Here is a 20004-nt window from a genome sequence, read left to right on the forward strand (position 1 = left end):
AGTGTCCAGCAGAGATGATGCATGAGAGGGCATGCATGGTCACATGCCTAGCAGAGTTGAAATGTGCCCCAGGGGAGCAGAGGCAAAAAATGGGGGGCACATAGTATCTGTCTTCCATCTAGCACAGAGGTTTTCAAACTTTGGCGCACGTCCCCCCTACAGTTTGTACATTGTCGCCTCCTGCCAGGAGTCAGTGGATTGGAAGCTGGTGGGAGCCACCTGGACTGCTCAGGCTCTTGGCTTTCTGCACTGTGGGAGCCGGGGCACTCGTTGCCTACCCAGCAGCCCTTCCTGTTCTGTTCCCCAAGTCAGGACCCCTTGGCACAGCGAGACGCTCCCCAAGCAGGGCAGGTGGCACAGCTCTGAGCTGCGTCCCTGACGTGCTCTTGTCTCTCCCTCCCAAAGGAGGCTGGTGCCCACTGGCAATGCCCCCATGGAACCTGTCCTCTTGACCTCGGAGCCCAGCTGCCATGAGACGCTCCACAAGGTGCTCACTTACCTCTGTCCTGGCGTTCCTGGCTCTATAGCTGTTCCTGAGGAGCCAGGGCAGCAGCGAGCAAGCGCCTCAGGGAGCATCTCATTGCAACCTGGCTCTGCGGGCAGGGGCCGGTGCTGGACTCCTTCAGAGGAGAGGCAAGAGCACATCAGGGGCACATCTCAGATATGTGCCGCCCACCCTGCCTGGGGAGTGCCCAACCATGAAGAGATGGCCAGGCTCAGAAAGCCGGGCAAGAAAGGCTGCTCAGCAGCCAGCCAGCACCCCAGCTCCCACAGCATGGAGAGCTGGGAGCTCCAGCAGGCTGGGTGGTCTCACCAGCTTCCGATCTGCTGGCTCCTGACAGAAGGCAACGGTTATCAAACTATGGGGACACGTGCCCCTAAGGGGGCATGCCGCACAGTTTGAAAACCTCTGTGTTAAATAGAAGGCAGAAATCTGGGGGGCCATGTGACCCCACATGCCTACCCCACATTTTGCCTCTGGTTTGGAGGGGCAACACCCCCCACATCCTCTCCAATCTCTGCCCTGACTCCAATGTTTCCTTTTAGATCCCAAGAGACATCTTAATACAAGGAGGAGGCATTCTGAGAGGCAGGGTGGTGAATGGAAGAACATGGAAGTGCAGTATTCTTAAGCATACAAGATGGAATAACCTATTTTGATGGATTTGGAGTACAGTCTGTGGTTTTTTAATGTAACATAAACCTGCCATAGGAAGTACAGATAAATATTTTCTTTTATATTCATTTTTACATATATTTTTTTTAAATATCTTAGTCTTCCAAAGCGCAGGACATTACATATACTATTTCGAATTTTAACAGAAAAAGAATTGGAACCTATGGTTTCTTTCATCTGAAAACCAATCAAATCTCCTTCCTGATAAATCTAAATATCAGGGTGCATGGGAATGGAGGGTTGCAGTAAGACATACCACAATGATGAAGACTTCGGTGGGGATTCCATCAGGTCCAGATGCCTTATTGTTTTTCTAGCTTTCATTTGGTGGCTTACTGTACATCGATGAATGTTGGTGGGGTTCTGAGGTCATCCTTGATAGGATGTTGCGGAATTAAGTCAAAGATGCTTTCATCAATATTGAAGTCACTATTCAGGAGGTATTTGAAGTATTCCTTCTATCGTGCATTGATCTATCTGTTGTCCCTGAGGAGATTGACTCCATCCCTGGATCTAAGGGTGGTTAGCTTGTGGGTACTGGGTCCGTAGAGGGCTTTGGTGACATTGAAGGATCGGTTCATGTCACGGGTGTCAGCGAGTTGCTGGCTGTCCTTCAGTTTGTGCTCCCAGCACTTGTTCTTCATTTCATGGGTTTTCCTTTGAATCTCAGCTTTAAGTTGATGGAGGACATAATGTTCCTGCTTGGAACTGATGTCATTCTGCCAAGCAAAGGCGGCCTTACGCTTAAGGTCAGATTGGATTTCCTCATTGCTCTTGTCAAACCAGTCTTGGTGCTTCCTGGTTGAGAAGCCCAGCATTCTCACACGCAGCATGGATGGCCGATCTGAGTGCTTTCTAGTGACCTTCAGGACTCTCCATCTCAGTTTTGATATTCATCAGTTTCTCTGTAAGGCACTGGTAGAAAAGATCACATTTAGTTGGGGTCCTTAAGACTCTCAATGTTGATCTTCTGTCTGGCTGATTTCTTCTGCATTTGTCATTTTGGTGGGAGTTTGATGGAAATGATGGAGTGGATAAGATGATGGTCAGTCCAACAATTGTCGGCACCCAGTCTTCACTTTGGTGACAAACATCTTCACAATCACGAGCATGTACAATGACACAGTCAATCAGATGCCAGTATTTAGACTGAAGGTGTTCTGGTTTTAATTCAAAGAAGGTGGAGAAGAACTGTTTCACCAGCTTCATGCCTTAATCCTCAAGATTTGGAATTCAGAAGAAATCCCAGCTATTTTAGGGATGCCATGATCATGACCATCTTCAAGAAAGGAGACAAATCGGACTATAGAAACTATCAAGGAATCACCCAGTTGTCTACGTCCGGAAAGATTCTTACCAGAATTCTCTTCAACTGGCTGCTCTTCATGGCTGAAGAAATCCTCCCAGAGTCACAGTTCGGATTCAGACCATCTCAAGGTACCAACGACATGATTTTCTTCACAACCTTCAGGAAAAGTACCATGAGCAACATCGACCTCTGTACATGGCCTTCATCAACTACATGAAAGCATTCAGCCCGAAAATCATGAGGCTATGTGGAGAATTCTCCTTAAATTTGGATGACTGCCAAAATTTGTTGCCGTCCTCTGACTCCTCCATGAAAATATGTCTCTGATGGTTGTCAGCAATGGATCGGAAACAGATAGGAGTCAAACAAGGCTGTGTCATCATTCCAATCCTTTTTTCCATCTTCCTTGCTGTCATCCTCCTTCTCATTGCTGATAAGCTTCCCCCCACACTTGACATCTAATACAGAATGGTCAGCAAGCTTTTCAATCTCAATCACCTTCGATCCAAGACAAAGACTATCACTAAATCATTATTGAACTCCAATATGCAGATGACTGTCCTGTGCACTCACTCAGAAGAATTATCTTAAAAAAAATAGTCAACACTTTCTCCAAGGCTTACAACCAATTTGGCCTCATATTTAAAACAAATAAAACTAAAGTACTCCACCAACAGGCTCCAAATCACCAGGATTCTGCTCCCATAATTCAGATCAATAAAGAAACCCTGGAGAATGTAGAGCACTCTTTTACCTCGGTAGCTATCTGTCACAGAAAGCTGACATTGACGAGGAAATTCAACACTGCCTTCAGTGCACCACTGCAGCTTTTGGACACTTGAGAAAACATGTCTTTCAAGATTGTGAAATCAAAAATCAAATCAACCTTCTCATGTACCAAGCTATTGTTATTTCTGCTCTCTCGTACAGTGCCGAAACCTGGGTCACATACAGTAGACACCTCAAGGTTCTTGAAAGATACCACCAATGGTGCCTCTGAAAGATCTTCTAAATCAAGTGGGATGACTGACGCACCAACATCAATGTTCTGTCCCAAGCCAAAACCTCCAGCATTGAAACCATAGTCACCTGCCACCAACTTTATTTGACTGCTCATGTTCTTCAAATGCCAGAAAGTCAACTCCTGAAGCATTCATGTTCTTACAACTGAGCCATGAACAATGGTCAAGGGGTGGGCAAAAAAAAGGGAATCAAAGACACCCTCAAGCCAACATGAAGAAGTGCAATATTGACAAACTCATGGGAAACCCAAGCCATCAATTGACCAAAATGAAAAAAGACTGTGGCAAGAATGCCAGTATTTTGAGATCCAACAGAGACAACAGGAAACAGAGAAATGGGAAAGGCTGAAAAGAACATGCCACTGTCCGACCTAACAATCCAGATCTGCTCATTCCATTGGGAAATGCCTGCCTCAACTGTGAGAAGGTCTGTGGATCCCAGAAAGGTCTCATGTCACCTGAGGATTCACCAACAATAATCGATTATCATCCTCTAACTCCAAGGGGTTGCAACAACCACAGTGATTAGTATGGTGTTGATATATTAGTGAGCTGTACAGATTTAGTGGGGAAGACATGACACCAGAGAAGCTGCAGGACTTTGAGAATCAACATAATGATGATCTCCCTCCACAATTAGTGAATCTTCCCCATTCTCCCATTTTCAATTTATTTTTATTTCACTTATTCCCAACCCATTTTCAATTTATTTTAAATCACTTGTTACTGTAATGTCAAGAAAAAGGCTAACATAGGGACAAGTGAATGAGCCTTAACTTAAAAGTGTCCTTTCCTGTTTGAAACAAAGTAATTTGAAAATGAACAGATGTACCCACTATCTGAATATACAAAAAAAAATGTATTTCTTTTAAATTTTGCAAACTTCAGTGTCCTGAAACTATATAAATGACAGGTAGCTTTTTAAAAGTTGTTTATTATTTGCATAAGTGTTGATGCACGCCCTTCAGAAAGGCCAAATATCTCCCAGTAACAAAACTCACTGTCCCAGAGCATCCCCTTCATGATGTAGTGGGCATGACTATCAGGGTCCAGACATCCCCCGCGGAGGTGGGGGAGAGGTCCTGAACCCCAAAGAATAATCAATTGAATCAAGTGGTTGTATAAAATGGTATCATGTATACAAATATTTGGAATAAGATCTTTTATGAAAACTTCTAATGTTCTGAACTTGATGGTCATTATGAGATGTATGCAGACTGTGGTTATGAATTTATGTATATAGTACGGACCTGTGCTCATAAAGTTTTACCTCCACCTCACCTGGGCATGATCAGGAAGGTGGAGGAAGGCTGCCTCTCCAATCAGATGAGACCAGCTCTAAGTTCTACAACCCAGGAAAAGACAAATGATGGATCAGTAAGCTTAATGAGAAAACAGACCCACCTCAGATAGAATTTCCCCATCCTAAATCACCATGCAGAAGGAAAAAAAGCCCTTTTTAAAAAGGAAACTTGAAACTGAAATCTTTATCCAGAACTGAGGAGCAGTCTCAAAGGTGGAGGTGATGGCAGTGGGGGGTTGTCTCTGAATGCTGGATTCCCCCCCCCCAGGACTAGGGGGCACATGGAGAAACTCTTTGAAGGCAAAAGGTAACTTGAATTAGAAAAAGGAATTATCTAATATAGAAGTATAAAGCCTGAAGTTGCATGTAGAGCCCTGCACAGGACTAGTTTACAGCCCTACATCAGGACTGGGATCCCATGAGATCCAAAGGATCCACTACCGTAACAGCAGAGCAGGTGGGACCGGGATTTTAAAAAGTCCTGTGCCAGGCTCTAATTGCATCTTTATATTTATTTCTGTGTACCTTGTATGTGTTTGCTTTTCCTTACTATTTCATCTCTGAAACTGGGATTTTTCTTGTTACATAACCTTTGCTTATTTTACCCCAAGCAGGTCTCTAGTGTGCAAACTGTGTGAAGTGTGAATGTCAAAGTAAGCTAATGTCTGGGGGGCAGGTTTGACACCTTCAGGGGTGACGAACCAGAGGGAAAAGTTCATGTGTCTCGTAGTTAAGAACTCAGGGTAAGACTGATCTGGGGAGACTCAGGACTCAGATGGGCTGTTGGTCAAACTGGCCACCCTGTCACACTGCCCCTCTCAACCAAGCTTATAAGAAACTCTGTTAGAGTTTATCTACCTAGGGAAAGGTGTCTATTATGGAGGTAAAGTAGCTTCTCCATAAGTAAGGTTGCAACTATCTTCTATTACAAACCTCCATTTTAACCTCCTTACAACTTTTTCATGGAAAATTACTTTGGCCTGAAAGTCATCACATTCACCCTGAATGAAAGAGAATGTTTCTGCAAACTATGAAGAAAAATGGAAGCTCAGGTTGCTCAACATCTCTGAAAATCTGGTCACTTCTATTTAAGTGACAAAGACCTTGATCTTTCAAACTCTTACATACATAAGTAGTCCCATAAACATTAATGGGTTACTTACATATATAAAGTGTGTGGGGTTCCAGTCCACGGATCCAATGAACCATAACAATTACCTTGGTACATTCTACAGCTGAATACTCTGTGCCAGTGTGGTCTCACAGTAGTCACACTACACTCCTTGATAGTCGACTCAATAATGACATGCACATAGTACCAGCGATGCTCAAATCGACCCTAGTCGACTGGCTCCCGGTCCTATCACACATCCAGCCTCCACAGATTAGAAGAGCTGCCCAGACATCTCGCTTTCCTAACCATGTCAATGCAAATACAAGAATCTTGTTGCCTGATGACATGCAGAACCCACCAAAGACAAGATTAAAATCCCGTAACCCTGTATGGAACCACATCAAGACCCTTACACTCAACAACAATGCTGAGGCTCAATGGAGAGACATGTGGAGCATTTCGACCACTCAAAACAAACACTGACCTTGCCGAGGAAACCAGCAGGTTTTGATTTATATTGGAAAGACTGGTGCAGATTGAATCGCATCAGGACATCTCATGGGGAGATGTGGACAAACCCTCTCTAAAATGAGGCAAACATCGGTATGAGACTGTAGTCACCAGTCATAAACAATGGAGCATATCTGAGTTCTTTCACAGGAGGCCTGAGGGACATTCACCAATGTTCTGGCTATCAAATCTAGATATAAATTTGTACCTATCCAAATCATACGAAAAAAGATGATGACATATAAAGTTAAGAACTTTGTTATCTGCAAAACTGGGATACAAATATAGATTTAATAACTTAATTTTAGGAATCCAGGTTTAAAAATTTTGTCCAGCAGCTATAAGTACCCCATAAAAATAATTCCACTGCCAGCTGACTAATATGTTAACTGAAATCAGGATGAAAACATACATTAAAAAAAATCTCTGGAGCAGAGATAAGGTGGTTGTTGTATGATGAAATATGCATTTCTTTAGACTGTGTTTATTATAGCAGGTGGGCAATGGAGAATTTATGATGTCCTTAACTATTGATTTGCTTACTTTTGTATGGTGGTATTTTGTAAATGATGCAATAGGTAACTACACTTAATTAATAGATTTAAATAGCTTTTGAAACCTAGTTTTTTGTTTTCTGCCCATGGACTTAACTGCAAGTAGGATCTAGTCCTTAGGGCTTTATCTTTTGGGTGTTCTGGTTGGAGACCAGAATCAAAATGTTAGTCAGAGATAAGACAAAACACAGCTGGTTGAGAAGATTGCTTTTGTAATGTTTTGATAATCTCTATAGAAAGACTTCCTGACAGCCGGTCTTTCCTCATTTTTTCCTTCAGGCAGATGTTATAGCTTTTTAGGTTCTTCCAACTGCTTACAAATCTTTTCCTAGTCTTGCCTGAAGGACTCCTCAATGAAAGGACAACTTCAGGGTTACATTAGACAATGCTGCACTTCCCTAGCAGATAAATGACAAAACAGTCTTGTGTTTGATGCTGCCCAGTTCCACACTTGCCAGGCTTTCCAACACAAAAAGAAACTCCTTAATCCCACCCTTCTAACTCGTGTGCAAATCAGTGGTCTAATTATCCAGTAGACTCAAAACCACCTTTTGAAGAACCAGGTCTCTGAAAGCTCACAGAACACACAGGACCATCCCTTAACTATAGAACCTCTGTGAAGTCCAGGAGAGACTAAGCACCCTGAAAGTGGTATCCCTCTGTGTGTGAGCTCTCCATGCCAGGCAGAAAGCATCCTTAATTACTCAGTTTGGAACGTGAGGGGGTTTATTCTGCAACAAACAGCCTATAAGGTTGCAAATTCTTTGAATGGAGTCCAACATCCAATTGCAGTTCATAAATCTCTGGTTGAATTCTGATTACAGAGCCCTCAGGATCCACTGAGATTATCTCGGACTGGAGGTGTGCTTGACATCTATGACATAGTCCCTGGTGGAACATGATGGCAAAGCAAATTTTTTTTCTTGGACTCTTGTAGAAGAAAAGCAAGTTTTCAGATAAGTCTCATGTCCAACAGGATTTTCCATTTGTCTTGCAGAGGACAAATTGGAATTTGGAGTAGATTACCATGAATCTTAGTGATTCTAGCACTCAGGTGTTGGAAGAGAGATATTTTTATCTCTGAGGAAGTGATAGCCATCTTCTAAAGAGGGGAAAACATGGTTCTTCAATGTGCTTAAGTACCGCCCTCAACTAATGCTCAGTATTTAATGAGCTCACACCTCACAGACACCAGACTAAACATATACTGATTTGGTTTTGCTATTCTTGTATCTGAAATCTGAGATATATCCAGTGGATGTACTGTATTTCCTGTGTGCACATAATAGCCCACCTGGTCCAGAGCACATAATCAGTTCATCCTGACACATAAACAGAACTTTTCTCTGAAACCAGGTGATTGAAGTGTCTGAGATCCTGTCCTTCCCAATATTTTTTGTATCAGGAAATGTATGAAATAAAACCTCTTCCTCATTTGTCAGATGGTAAGGATTTTTTGCCATACGGATCTGGATTTCTTGCAGGTCCTCCTTCTGATACTATTGTATTCAAGATCATTCTCAAATGAGGGTAATTTTTCAAATTTTGCAGTCATACTTGAAAATTATGAAGATAAGAGCTTACGGAGTCATCACTAGCAGAAGCCCCATAATCTTCCTCTTACATGTAGATCTTTGGACTTCGATAGGCGGCTGGATATGTGCTACTGAGCCTTTGAAAAACCTGAAGCTTTTGTTGCTTTTAGTTTGTTGTCAAGGTCCCTCAGTCCTCTGCTGATACTGAGGCTTTTAAATCTTATTTATCTTTCTCTGCTTCAATGGCTTTTCATGGTAATTTATTTCATGCAGCATATGCATCATGTTTTACATGAAATATTGCCAAACCTGTTGACTTGTATTTTGCTTTTTTTTTTTAAATAAATAGTTATAGTTTTGCATCATTGACCCATATAAAGAACTTTTTTCTATTAACACTTTTCAAAGTTTTGAAGACTCCTCTTAGGTTAACCAAGCCCTATTTACTAAAGAAAATAAATTTAACTTTCTTAATCTAGCCTAATAGGGACTTAGATTATTGAAGTATGGTATTATCCGATCTGAAAGTTAATAAGTACCTCTTACATGAACCGCACCATTTTTTTAGTTTTTGCTCTCTTCATTTGTTAGTAAAACCAAGTGTGTATATTTTATAATTGCTTTACACTGACCTGATGATTTTAAAGGTATTTCCACAATGGCACCCACATGGCACTGATCAGCATGCTAGATAATTAACCAATTTATCACACATAACCAAGTCCAGCTCCTTGCTCCTACTCCTATTATTTTACATGTGTCTACACTGAATTGCACTGGTCAGAATTTCATCAGTATCTCAGACTTGACATTATGGTCACTAAAAATTAGGTGCTCTTTAATTTCTGACTTATTTACTCATTTCCAACTGCTAGCTCCATGCACCATTACTTGTTTTTTCCACTACTGTTTTCTCACCAATTTTTTATAGCTGGAATTCTTTATGAAAAAACACACTAGACATTATATAATCCCATTTTATCTGCAAAAATCTCTCTTGGTTTAATCTCATCATGCTGTCCTAAAGGTCTCTATGATCAGTCAAGAATCGCCATTTCTTTTTTTTTTAAATCTTTAGTTTCAATTAAGATGATCTTTGCTATGTCAGCCTAAGCACTATCATTTTGCTGGTAATAGTTTGACACTCATATTTCCTTCCCACTTGCTTTACCTATCCCTTCTGAAAGTGTTACTTGTAAACTCTACACACTAGGAATTGAACATCCTAATCAATGACTTAGCTTAGCCAAGTTTTGCTTACTTCACTGAAGCATTCCAATTCATGGGAGTCACAAAGTCCTATCTCACCAGTTTATGTATGTTACTCTGATTTTGTTCCTCCTGAAAAGATAGGTATCCTTCTCTACTCACCATAATAAACACAAAAGTAAAATACAACTAAATGCATTTGCAGATATAAGAAAGATTGCACTAACAAATACCTAGCCCAATAGATATTTGGAACACTGTACTAAAATATGCTTAAAGCAGTACGGAATGTAGCACATCATACTTCAGATGATAATCCATAATATCCTTTAAATATGCATATCTATTTCTAAAGTAAATCTTTCACAAGTCACCATTCAGCACTTGTGTACATGCCAAAATAAAGTTTAATTTGAGTTATCATGGTGCAAAGAAAGCATCTTTACAAAATTCTTAACAAATGAAAAAAATAATTCACTCAAACAGCTAAACTAATTCTTACCCAACTTGCAAACAACAACAAAATCCACATTCAGGCTAATATCAATGATAGGAAGATTAATCCCAAATAGTGATTTTTTTTTTTTAAAGAAATTTGAAAATAATGCATTACAATGGAAATGCTATTTCAATCTTAAGTATAAATTCATGCACACTATTCCTTACCTTTGATGCCATTCGCATAAATAGTGTGTTTTGATCCTCTGCTGTTCTCATCTTTTCATTTTTGACCAAATCCTTCAGGCTCAGATCATCATCATCCTGAAAATACCTGACCCTTTCTTTATCTATGTGAGTTGCACTCTGGAAAGGAGAGATTGAAAATGAATATCAATCTGGTAAGAAAGCCCAGGTGTGAAAATCCTAAGCCTCTGGATGTCATTGGGGCCAGGACTTCACTAAAGGGGTTTAAAAAGTTAAAGTATTTAAGAAAAGAACTGTGGAAGTTAACTGAAAAAGCTAACAGTACATGAGGATGGGATGTGCCAAAGACATTCATAACTCACATCAGTCTTTGAACTCTCAGAGAACTTCATGACCAACTGTGCCAGAAAGAACAGTGATCTCATGAAAAATTCATGCAAAGCTAATGTCTTTGCTGTGGGATATTCCCATAACTGGTGAAGCTCCATCCTAGTTCATACTAGATATTTGTTCACATGAACCTGTTTTGCACAACTGGTGGTATCACTTCAGGAAAGGCCCCGGACTGAACACAGTAGGAGGGCACTAACCTAAGTGGTGAAGTGATGGTGTTTTTCCAAAATGGGTAACAATTCTTCCTTTACAGCATTATGTCAAGTTGATTGTCTTACTAACCAACTATGTACTCAATGCAGATGTGAACAACCTGCTGCTCTCAGAAGCTCAAAACACAAACTCAGATCCCTTCTCTGACAACTAAAATGTTGTCCTGGCATGCAAGAAATATAGTAGAACCTCAGAGTTATAAGCACCAGAGCTATGAACTGACCAGTCAACCACACACCTCATTTGGAACTGGAAGTACACAATCAGGGAGCAGCAGAGACCAAAAAAAAAAAAAATACAGTACAGTGCCGTGTTAAACAAATTCCATCCCCGAGGTGTTTGTAACTCTGAGGTTCTACTTTACTTTTAAAAATTATGGGCATTTGAATGAGAGTAAAATAGACCTCAGTAGTAAATAGGACCACTCATTGCAATTAATATGATATAAACCAACAGAGCCAGTATCATCAGTTAATATTTACAATGTAATAGCACCCACAATGAGCTAGGCACTGTACAGTGCTATAAGAAGACAGGGCTGCATGCCCAAAATGTACATAGACCAAAATTTTGCTCTACTGAACAGGATGAAGACCCCTTATTTATATGTTTTTACCGTTATTCTGTGTTTTGCTTCACACAACCAGAAGCAAACAGATAGAATAGAACAAACAGCTTTTAGGACCTAGACAAGTTATCATCAAGATATTTGGCTTGGTGTGAAAAGTCTTTTTTGGTTTCATGTATATATGTACATGTCTTCTAACAAGTGTATTTTATTTGGCTAAGATGTATTAAATACATTGAAAAGATTTAAAACATTTGGTTAGGTTTATATTTAAATAAAGTCCCCAAGTAAACCCTAAGGGACAACACCACAACTTTAAAATAAAACTATTTTTCACCATTTAGTTCATGTAATTATACTGAAAATTAACTTATTTTCTCACTTACCTACTCTTTGAATAAATACCTACACCGGTTATGCCATTATAATAGTAAACTTACAAAGCAGTCTAAGAATTACATTCTAATAAAGATGTTATATAAAGCATACCATCTGTCCCTTTCTTCTTCCTCCTTTCGGCTCCAGTGGTTCCGCCATTGTGTTAACAGGCCATGCTCTTCCAGATTGATCTGTTCTGACAAGGATCACTTCATGGTCTCCCTGCAAGCTTGTAGCCTATGTCAGATTTTAAAATAGATTTTAAAAATATGGTACACGGATTACAAAAGCAAATAAATCATTAAAATCCCAAAGACTTAAATGTGTAACAGATAAAATCTATTATTTATTACTAGGGCTGCAAGTGATTTAAAAAATTGTGATTAATTGTATGATGAATTACGCTGTTAAACAATAATAGAATACCATTTAGTTAGATATTTTTGGATGTTTTCCACATTTCTTAAAAATATTGATTTCAATTACGGCACAATACAAAGTATACAGTGCTCACTTTATATTTATTTTTGATTGCAAATATTTGCACTGTAAAAAAGAAACAAAAGAAATAGTATTTCCATTCACCTCATACAAGTACTGTAGTGCAATCTCTTTATCATGAAGGTTGAACTTACAAATGTAGAATTATGTTAAAAAAAACTTGCACTCAAAAACAAAACAATGTAAAACTTTAGATCCTACAAGTCCACTCAATCCTACTTCATGTTCAGCCAATCACTAAGACAAACAAGTTTGTTTACATTTTTGGGAGATAAATCTGCATGTTTCTTGTTTATGTCACCTGAAAGTGAGAACAGGCATTCACATGGCACTGTTATAGGGTTGTACATTGCAAGGTATTTATGTGCCAGATATGCTAAACATTCATATGCCCCTTCATGCTTCGACCACCATTCCAGAGGACATACTTCCATGCTGATGACATGTTCTGCTCAATAATGATTCAAAATAGTGTGGACTGACGCATGTTTATTTTCATCATCTGAGTCAGATGCCACCAACAGTCTTTTTGGGTGATTTGGTTTTGTAGTTTCTACATCAGAGAGTTGCTCTTTTAAGACTTCTGACAGCATGTTTCACACCTCATACCTCTCAGATTCTGGAAGACACTTCAGATTTTTAAACCTTGGGTCAAGCATTGTAGCTATCTTCAGAAATATGATATTAGTACTTTCTTTCCATTCTGTCAAATCTGCCGTGAACGTGTTCTTAAATCAAACAACATATGCTGGGTTGTCATCCAAGATTGCCATAACACAAAATACATGGTAGAATGCAGGTAAAACTACAAAGTAGGAGACATATAATTCTCACCCAAAGAGGTCAGTGACAAATTTTTTTTAACAAGCGTTTTCTTCATGGAAGCATGTCCTGTGGAATGGTGGTCAAAGCATAAAGGGGCATACAAATAAATTCTTAACATATCTGGCATAAATACCTTGCAACACCGGCTACATCAGTGCCATGTGAATGCCTGTTGTCACTTTCAGGTGACACTGTAAATAAGACATGGGCAGTATTATTTCCCATAAATGTAAACAAACTTTTTTTGCTTCATGATTGGCGGAACAAGAAGTAGGACTGAGTGGACTTGTAGGTTCTAAAGATTTACATTGTTTTGTTGTTGAGTGCAGTTATGTAAAAAAAAAAATCTACATTTCTAAGTTGCATTTTCACTATAAAAAGATTGCACTAGAGTACTTTCATGAGGTGAACTGAAAAATACTATTACTTTTATCTTTTTTACAGTGCAAATATTTGTAACCAAAAATAAAGTACATATTGTATTCTGTGTTGTAATTGAAATCAATATATTTTAAAATGTAAAAAAAATCCAAAAATATTTATAATAAATTTAAATTAGTATTCTATTATTGTTTTACAGTGTGATTAAAACTGCAATTAATCATGATTAATTTTTAACTGAGTTAACTCAAAACAAATAAATCACTTGAGTTAACAGCAATAGATAGCCCTATTTATTACTACTTGCTTAAAAATAATTTTGAAATAATATATTGTACATAGTTCCTCTATCCTATAGTCACACAGGAACGAAGTATTAAATATTAAATCAGTGAAAATAAGTGTGTTTATCACAGAATCAAAGGTTTAAAAAGTCTATTAAAAAGACTAGAGATATATTATAACAGTGACAACAGTTGCTCAATTCCAGAAAAACTATTAGTTACTTTAACAATCTATCAAGCTAAATAAAAAACAAAATGTGTTCGCTAAAAGCTATATTAAAAATTGTAAGATTCAGTGACCTATTCCTGATGCCTCTGTGCCTTACTCATTGCTCACAGTTTTACACATTTCATTTAAGTCAAAAGGATTTCAAATTCAATTGTGTTAATCTTCCAAGACAAAATAAAAATACACTGAAGATCATTAGAATCATAGAAGATTAGGGTTGGAAGGGACCTCAGGACATCATTTAGTCCAACCCCCTGCTCAATTCAGGACCAACCGCAACTAAATCATCCCAGCCAGGGCTTTGTCAGGCCACACCTTAAAAACTGCTAAGGATGGAAATTCCACCACTTCCCTAGGTAACCCATTCCAGTACTTCACCACCCTCCTAGTGAAAAACTTTTTCCTAATATCCAACCTAGACCTCCCCCACTGCAACTTGAGACCATTGCTCCTAGTTCTGTCATCTACTACCACTGAGAATAGCCTAGCTCCATCCTCCCTGGAACCCCCTTTCGGATAGTTAAAGGCTGCTATCAAATCCCCCCTCATTCTTCTCTTCTGTAGACTGAACAAGCCTAGTTCCTTCAGCCTCTCCTCATAAGCCTTGTGCTCGAGCCCCCTAATCATTTTTGTTCCCTTCTGCTGGACTTTCTCCAATTTGTTTACATCCTTTATGTAGCGGGGGAGCCCAAAACTGGACACAGTACTCCTAATGTGGCCTCACCAATGCTGAATAGAGGGGAATCACTTCCCGTGATCTGCTGTCAATGCTCGTACTAATGCAGCACAATATGCCATTAGCCTTCTTGGAAATAAGGGTACACTGTTGACTCATATCCAGCTTCTTGTTCACTGTAACTCCCAGGTCCTTTTCTTCAGAACTACTGCCTAGCCAGTTGGTCCCCAGTCAGTAACACTGCATGGGATTCTTCCGTTTTACATGCACGACTCTGCACTTGTCCTTGTTGAATCTCATCAGATTTTTTTTGGCCCAATCTTCCAATTTGTCTAGGTCACTATCTTAGTCCTACACTCCAGGTTATCTTCCACTACCTCCAGTTTAGTGTCATTTGCAAACTTGCTGAGGGTGCAATCCACGCCATCCTCCAGATCATTAATGAAGATGTAGAACAAACCAGCCGCACCACCGACCTTTGGGGCACGCTGCTTGTTACTGGCTGCCAACTAGACATCAAGCCATTGATCATTTCCCATTGAGCCTGATGATCTAGCCCGCTTTCTATCCATCTTATAGTTCATTCATCCAACCCATACTTCTTTACCTTGCAGATAAGAATACTGTAGGAGACTGTATCTAAAATTTGCTAAAGTCATTACCATTTGATAGATGCTTGGTTACACAGCAAATTCATTTATTTTCAGCTATGTGTGTCAGTAAAGATCTGTTGCTTTCACCACAATATGAGGCTTGGAATTATTTAAATCTTGGCTACATGATCTACAGCATTCATAAGAAATGCAACCCAGCCCACCACAGACATTTTTTGTTTATTTAGTCCAATCTATGCCGTAGTAACCTATAGGAGCAGGAAAAAATCATGTTTGAATCATCAGATAGTTTATGTGCTGAAATATTATGGCAATAGTAATTAATATGAAACAGGTATCAAGATTTAAATTGCACTTGGGGTGGCAAAAGGAATCCATTCCCCACCCTCACGAAAAAAGATTTAATCCTGTGGTTGGGTTTATTCTTCTGCACAGCTGCAGAGCCTTAGGAATCACAAGCAGCATGGCTTCCAAACCCCACCCAGCAATGTTTGTAAGTACAGCCTCCTGATGGCAGAGGGATTTCATTCCATACCATACCAACATTTAAACTCAGACCGTCGTCATCCATGAAGTGGACTTCTAGAACAAAGTGCAGGAATTAGCAACGTTTTTAGGCAACAGTTTAACAATCAAAGTTCCCTTTAAAGTCAAGGCCAAACCTAACATAAATAGAGCAGGACTTTATCCCAAGACTTCAGCTATATCAACTACTTTCTGTCACCTTCCGTTCAACTGTGCAGGTTACAATATGCATGAGTGAGCGGAAGGCACTTTCCAAAGAGGTCACTAAAACACACTTTTCTCTGGGAGCGATTACAGAGGGCAACTAAGAAGTCAAGCAGAATTTAGTGAGTAGTACAATGCTGGAAATGAGAAAATCCAAGTCTCTCTCCAATCATTAGTCATATTCCTGTGATGGCTTATGTTATTTTTGCATTTTCCCCCCATTAAGCGTGATTCTACTCTGAAAAAGCAACTTTGTAATGATGTCACTATAAAAATAGGGTGCAAGCTAGGTGAGTTAATATATCAAGCTGGTCCAATAAAAGATATTACCTCACCCTGTCTCTTTCTAATATCCGGGGGCTAAAAAAATGGCAAATTTACGTTGTCCTTTGTTAGTCTTTAAAGTGCTATAGGACTCTTGTTGTTTTTGCTGTATACAGACTAACACGGCTACCCCTCTGGAACAGTTGTCCCAATAGATTTTCATATCAAATTTGCTTCATTTACAAAAAATTTCAAACAGCCAGCCTTGCAAAATCATTGTGGAATATAAACCTCAAGATTTATACTTTCCGCTCTGTAGATCACCAAAAATAAGAATTTTCTGGGAAATACTGTATATCTTAGCCTCACAACAGTGCTTTATAGTGCACATTAATTTAAATGTTTTAAAAGTAATTTTCTACTCTTTACAGTCTCATATTGGTTTTATTTTAGACATAAAGTAGCCTTTAAGCAGAATAATATCTTAAATTAGCTACAAAAATCTTAAAACATTTGTTAATGTTAACATTTACAGTTTTGTGGTAAAATCCCCTGCCCTGTTTTGAAATCTCAAGCTTTCTGTTTGCTTTGTTTTTTAATAATCAAAAATCAGTAAGATATCCTGCATTTTGAGCAAAATGAACAGTCCGTATACTGATAATTTGCAGTCCAATGAAGCTCAAGACTGACTATATTTTTAAAGTGAGAAACTGATATGGATGCACAATCTTACCAGCTATTTCATAATCACCACCATCTGACAAAACATGGAGAAAATAACACTACACAATACTGGAAAAGCAATGGCATGATGTATTTATTTCCCTCCTGATATACATCAAATATCCTTATAGGTAATACAAATGCTTATGGATTATGAACATGAGTTTTTATAGTACAGTCACTAAATGCTCTGCATGACTATTCAACAAAATATCTGCATCTTTAATTTGTTATTTAAACTGAATGAAGATTAGAGGAACCCCTCTTATATGGTCATCTTTTACTTTAGTTTTCTCGGATAGTATCTTAGGCAGAACTATTCTATAATAATTAATACTGTTAAAACCTCATGTCCCAGAACACCAACCAATATACTACAGAACTAGAAACTAGTTTGGGTGTTTCCTGACTGATTTTTTCCACCCTCCTTTGACGCACTGGGGAGAAGCAGGAAACCAGGCTAGATTGACTAATGGTCTGAAATGGTATGGCAATCTTTCTGTTACAACTTTGAAATGAGGCTAAAAAAATGTGAAGTAAAGAATACTGAATACCTATTCTGTGTTATGCCTCTAATCTCTACTGTATTTCCATGGAAAGTCCATATTTTAATGGCAGAAAGATATCGTTTTGCAACACTGTATCCCAACAACATTGCTTAAAAAAAATTCACTAAGAAATTGAACATTTTTCATTTATGTTTCTGAGTGAATCTAGTATTTATAAAACAGAGACAAAGAGCAGTGTCTGGATGCCAAACAGATATAGGCTATAAACACTTCCCACATGCATCTGAATAGATATGACCATTTTGTTACTATAGATTCAAATAATATTCAGATTCAGAGGATGGGAAGTCCTGACATTGGATTAATCAAACAACTGAATTCAAATGTGGAACTATTTATACCAAAGCCCTCCAATGATGATCCCACTAACCCCAAAAAACTTTTCCTTTTAGTTTTAGAGTGTAGGGAGCTGTTTACCTAAGGACTTTATCTAAGAACTTCACACTCACACACTTACCAACACATTGAAAAAAAAAATGTGTGAACAACATAAATTTGCATTCAGGTGATATTTTAAATGAAAGATCCCAATATTGACATAACTGGAATTTCAAATCCCAATATCCTGGACCCCATCTCCCTATGTCTCTCACTCCCCCTACTGCTCAATCTAAGAACTCAGGAAGTTTCTCCTTAACATTTCAAGACTTTGGGGCAGAGAGAAGGTAGTGACATTCCTCCGTCTGGCAGGAGCTCCCCTTCTCTCCAGTACTTCAGGGAGCGCTTCCACCAGACACCCAATAACCAACTTCAGGAGAGTGCTTTTTATGGATACACAAGATGTTCTCCCCTTCCACAATTAGCTATAAGTCTTCAAGGAGTCCTGACAGCAGCCTTACCCCATACCAGAGCAACATGAGCAGGAAATGGTCTTGACCCATCACTGCTGGTTGCAGCATCAAAAAATACTAACTCTCCCTACTGATAAGTCCACCAACTTCAGCTTCAGTGAGAAAGGAACTGGATAGAGATTGACCACTCCGTCCCAGTGAGGAGAGAGCAACTTTGAGGAGTGGAGAGAGAAGAAAATAAACTGGGCTCTCACCCCACACTGGGCTGAGACAGGGAGTGCCTGGGTATATTTTGGAGTCATGTCTTTTGTGGTCTGCTCAGGAAGTCCCTATAAAGGAAGCTAGATGTGACAGCTTCACCACTTCTAGTTACCTTAGGGTGGCAAAAGAGGGATGAGCAATGCGCTGTGAATTGGCTGAATGCTGGTTTCTGCAGAGGAGAGATTTAAATCTGCAGAAATCTCTCTTGAGCCAAAAGTAGCCAGACTGTAGGGATGGACAAACAGAAAGCTCTAATTCCACTGGTCCTTGCCACTTTGAAGCAGATATATAATCATTGGCAAGGTTTAGGTCATAATGAGAAAGATCTGTAACTTCAACACCACTGACAGCACTCGCTGTCTATTATTGGAAGTACAGGATGATGACTGTCAACAACCCTACTCTTCAATTTGTCGTTGTTGAAGGGTGAGTAACTAGTAAGATCACTATTATCCATAATATGATTATGGATGAGGGCTCTTAATTTCTTATACATCAGGAACTGTGTCAGATAGTACAGTAGGTCCTTTATTATACTAGATGCCTCCAGGAAGATACTCTGTTCAGAATAAGACAAGGGAGCACTGGTGAAGTAGTGTTGCCATGTTGTTTGCAACTCCCCTTAAAGGAAAGAGACCTCTCATCCCAAAGTGGGATTCAGTAGCATGAGTCCATCTTGCAGGAGTGTCTTGGCATGTTGAAAATGGCTGTCAAAAGATCTTTTCCAGAAACCTTCAACTGAGGTTTAAAATGGTTTGGCTGCTTATATAGACAGGACCACTAGAGGGTGATGGACTCCTTGCTCCCCCGTCTACACATGCTGCCAAACTATTTTACCAATCCCAGAAAAGAGGCTAAAGTGGACCCATTGCCAGCATGCATCTTTGCTACTTTTTCCCCACCCTTTCCTCTAAGTACATGCAGGCTGTGCATGTTTTAAGCCAGTTGGTAGAGAGCTGGAATTATTCTCAAGAGAATGTATTTTACTTAACTTTCTGAGAAAAAAATTACAGACAAAAAGGTATAAGGCAGATACAGTATTAGCTTCTTGCTTACTAACGGGAAAAAAAGAAACAATATAAATTAATTGATTAAATTAGATCTAATAAAGCAGACATCACTAAATTGGGTATTAAGACAGACTTTGTCAAATTTTATAAACAGCTTTATTAATCTCAATCTGAGGCTATTCTCATTCAAATAATTGATGTGTCTGCCTTACATCTG

The 20004-nt window shown here is 39.2% G+C and overlaps 1 protein-coding gene across 2 annotated transcripts in view; it reads right to left on the minus strand.

The window, feature by feature from the left end:
- Nucleotides 1-20004, minus strand: part of CWF19L2 (CWF19 like cell cycle control factor 2) — a 176970-nt gene that overhangs the window by 63805 nt on the left and 93161 nt on the right. For both annotated transcript variants that reach the window (XM_067562792.1, XM_067562793.1), the window contains exons 11-12: nt 12042-12167; nt 10400-10537 (exon numbers count right to left, since the gene is read on the minus strand). In XM_067562792.1, the coding sequence (XP_067418893.1) occupies nt 10400-10537; nt 12042-12167 (264 nt within the window). The remainder of the gene's footprint in view (nt 1-10399; nt 10538-12041; nt 12168-20004) is intronic.

This window comes from Emydura macquarii, unplaced genomic scaffold (genome assembly GCF_026122565.2).
Source record: "Emydura macquarii macquarii isolate MOO-44397 ecotype Brisbane River unplaced genomic scaffold, CSIRO-AGI_Emac_v2 contig_2473, whole genome shotgun sequence".
Lineage (NCBI taxonomy): Eukaryota > Metazoa > Chordata > Testudines > Chelidae > Emydura > Emydura macquarii.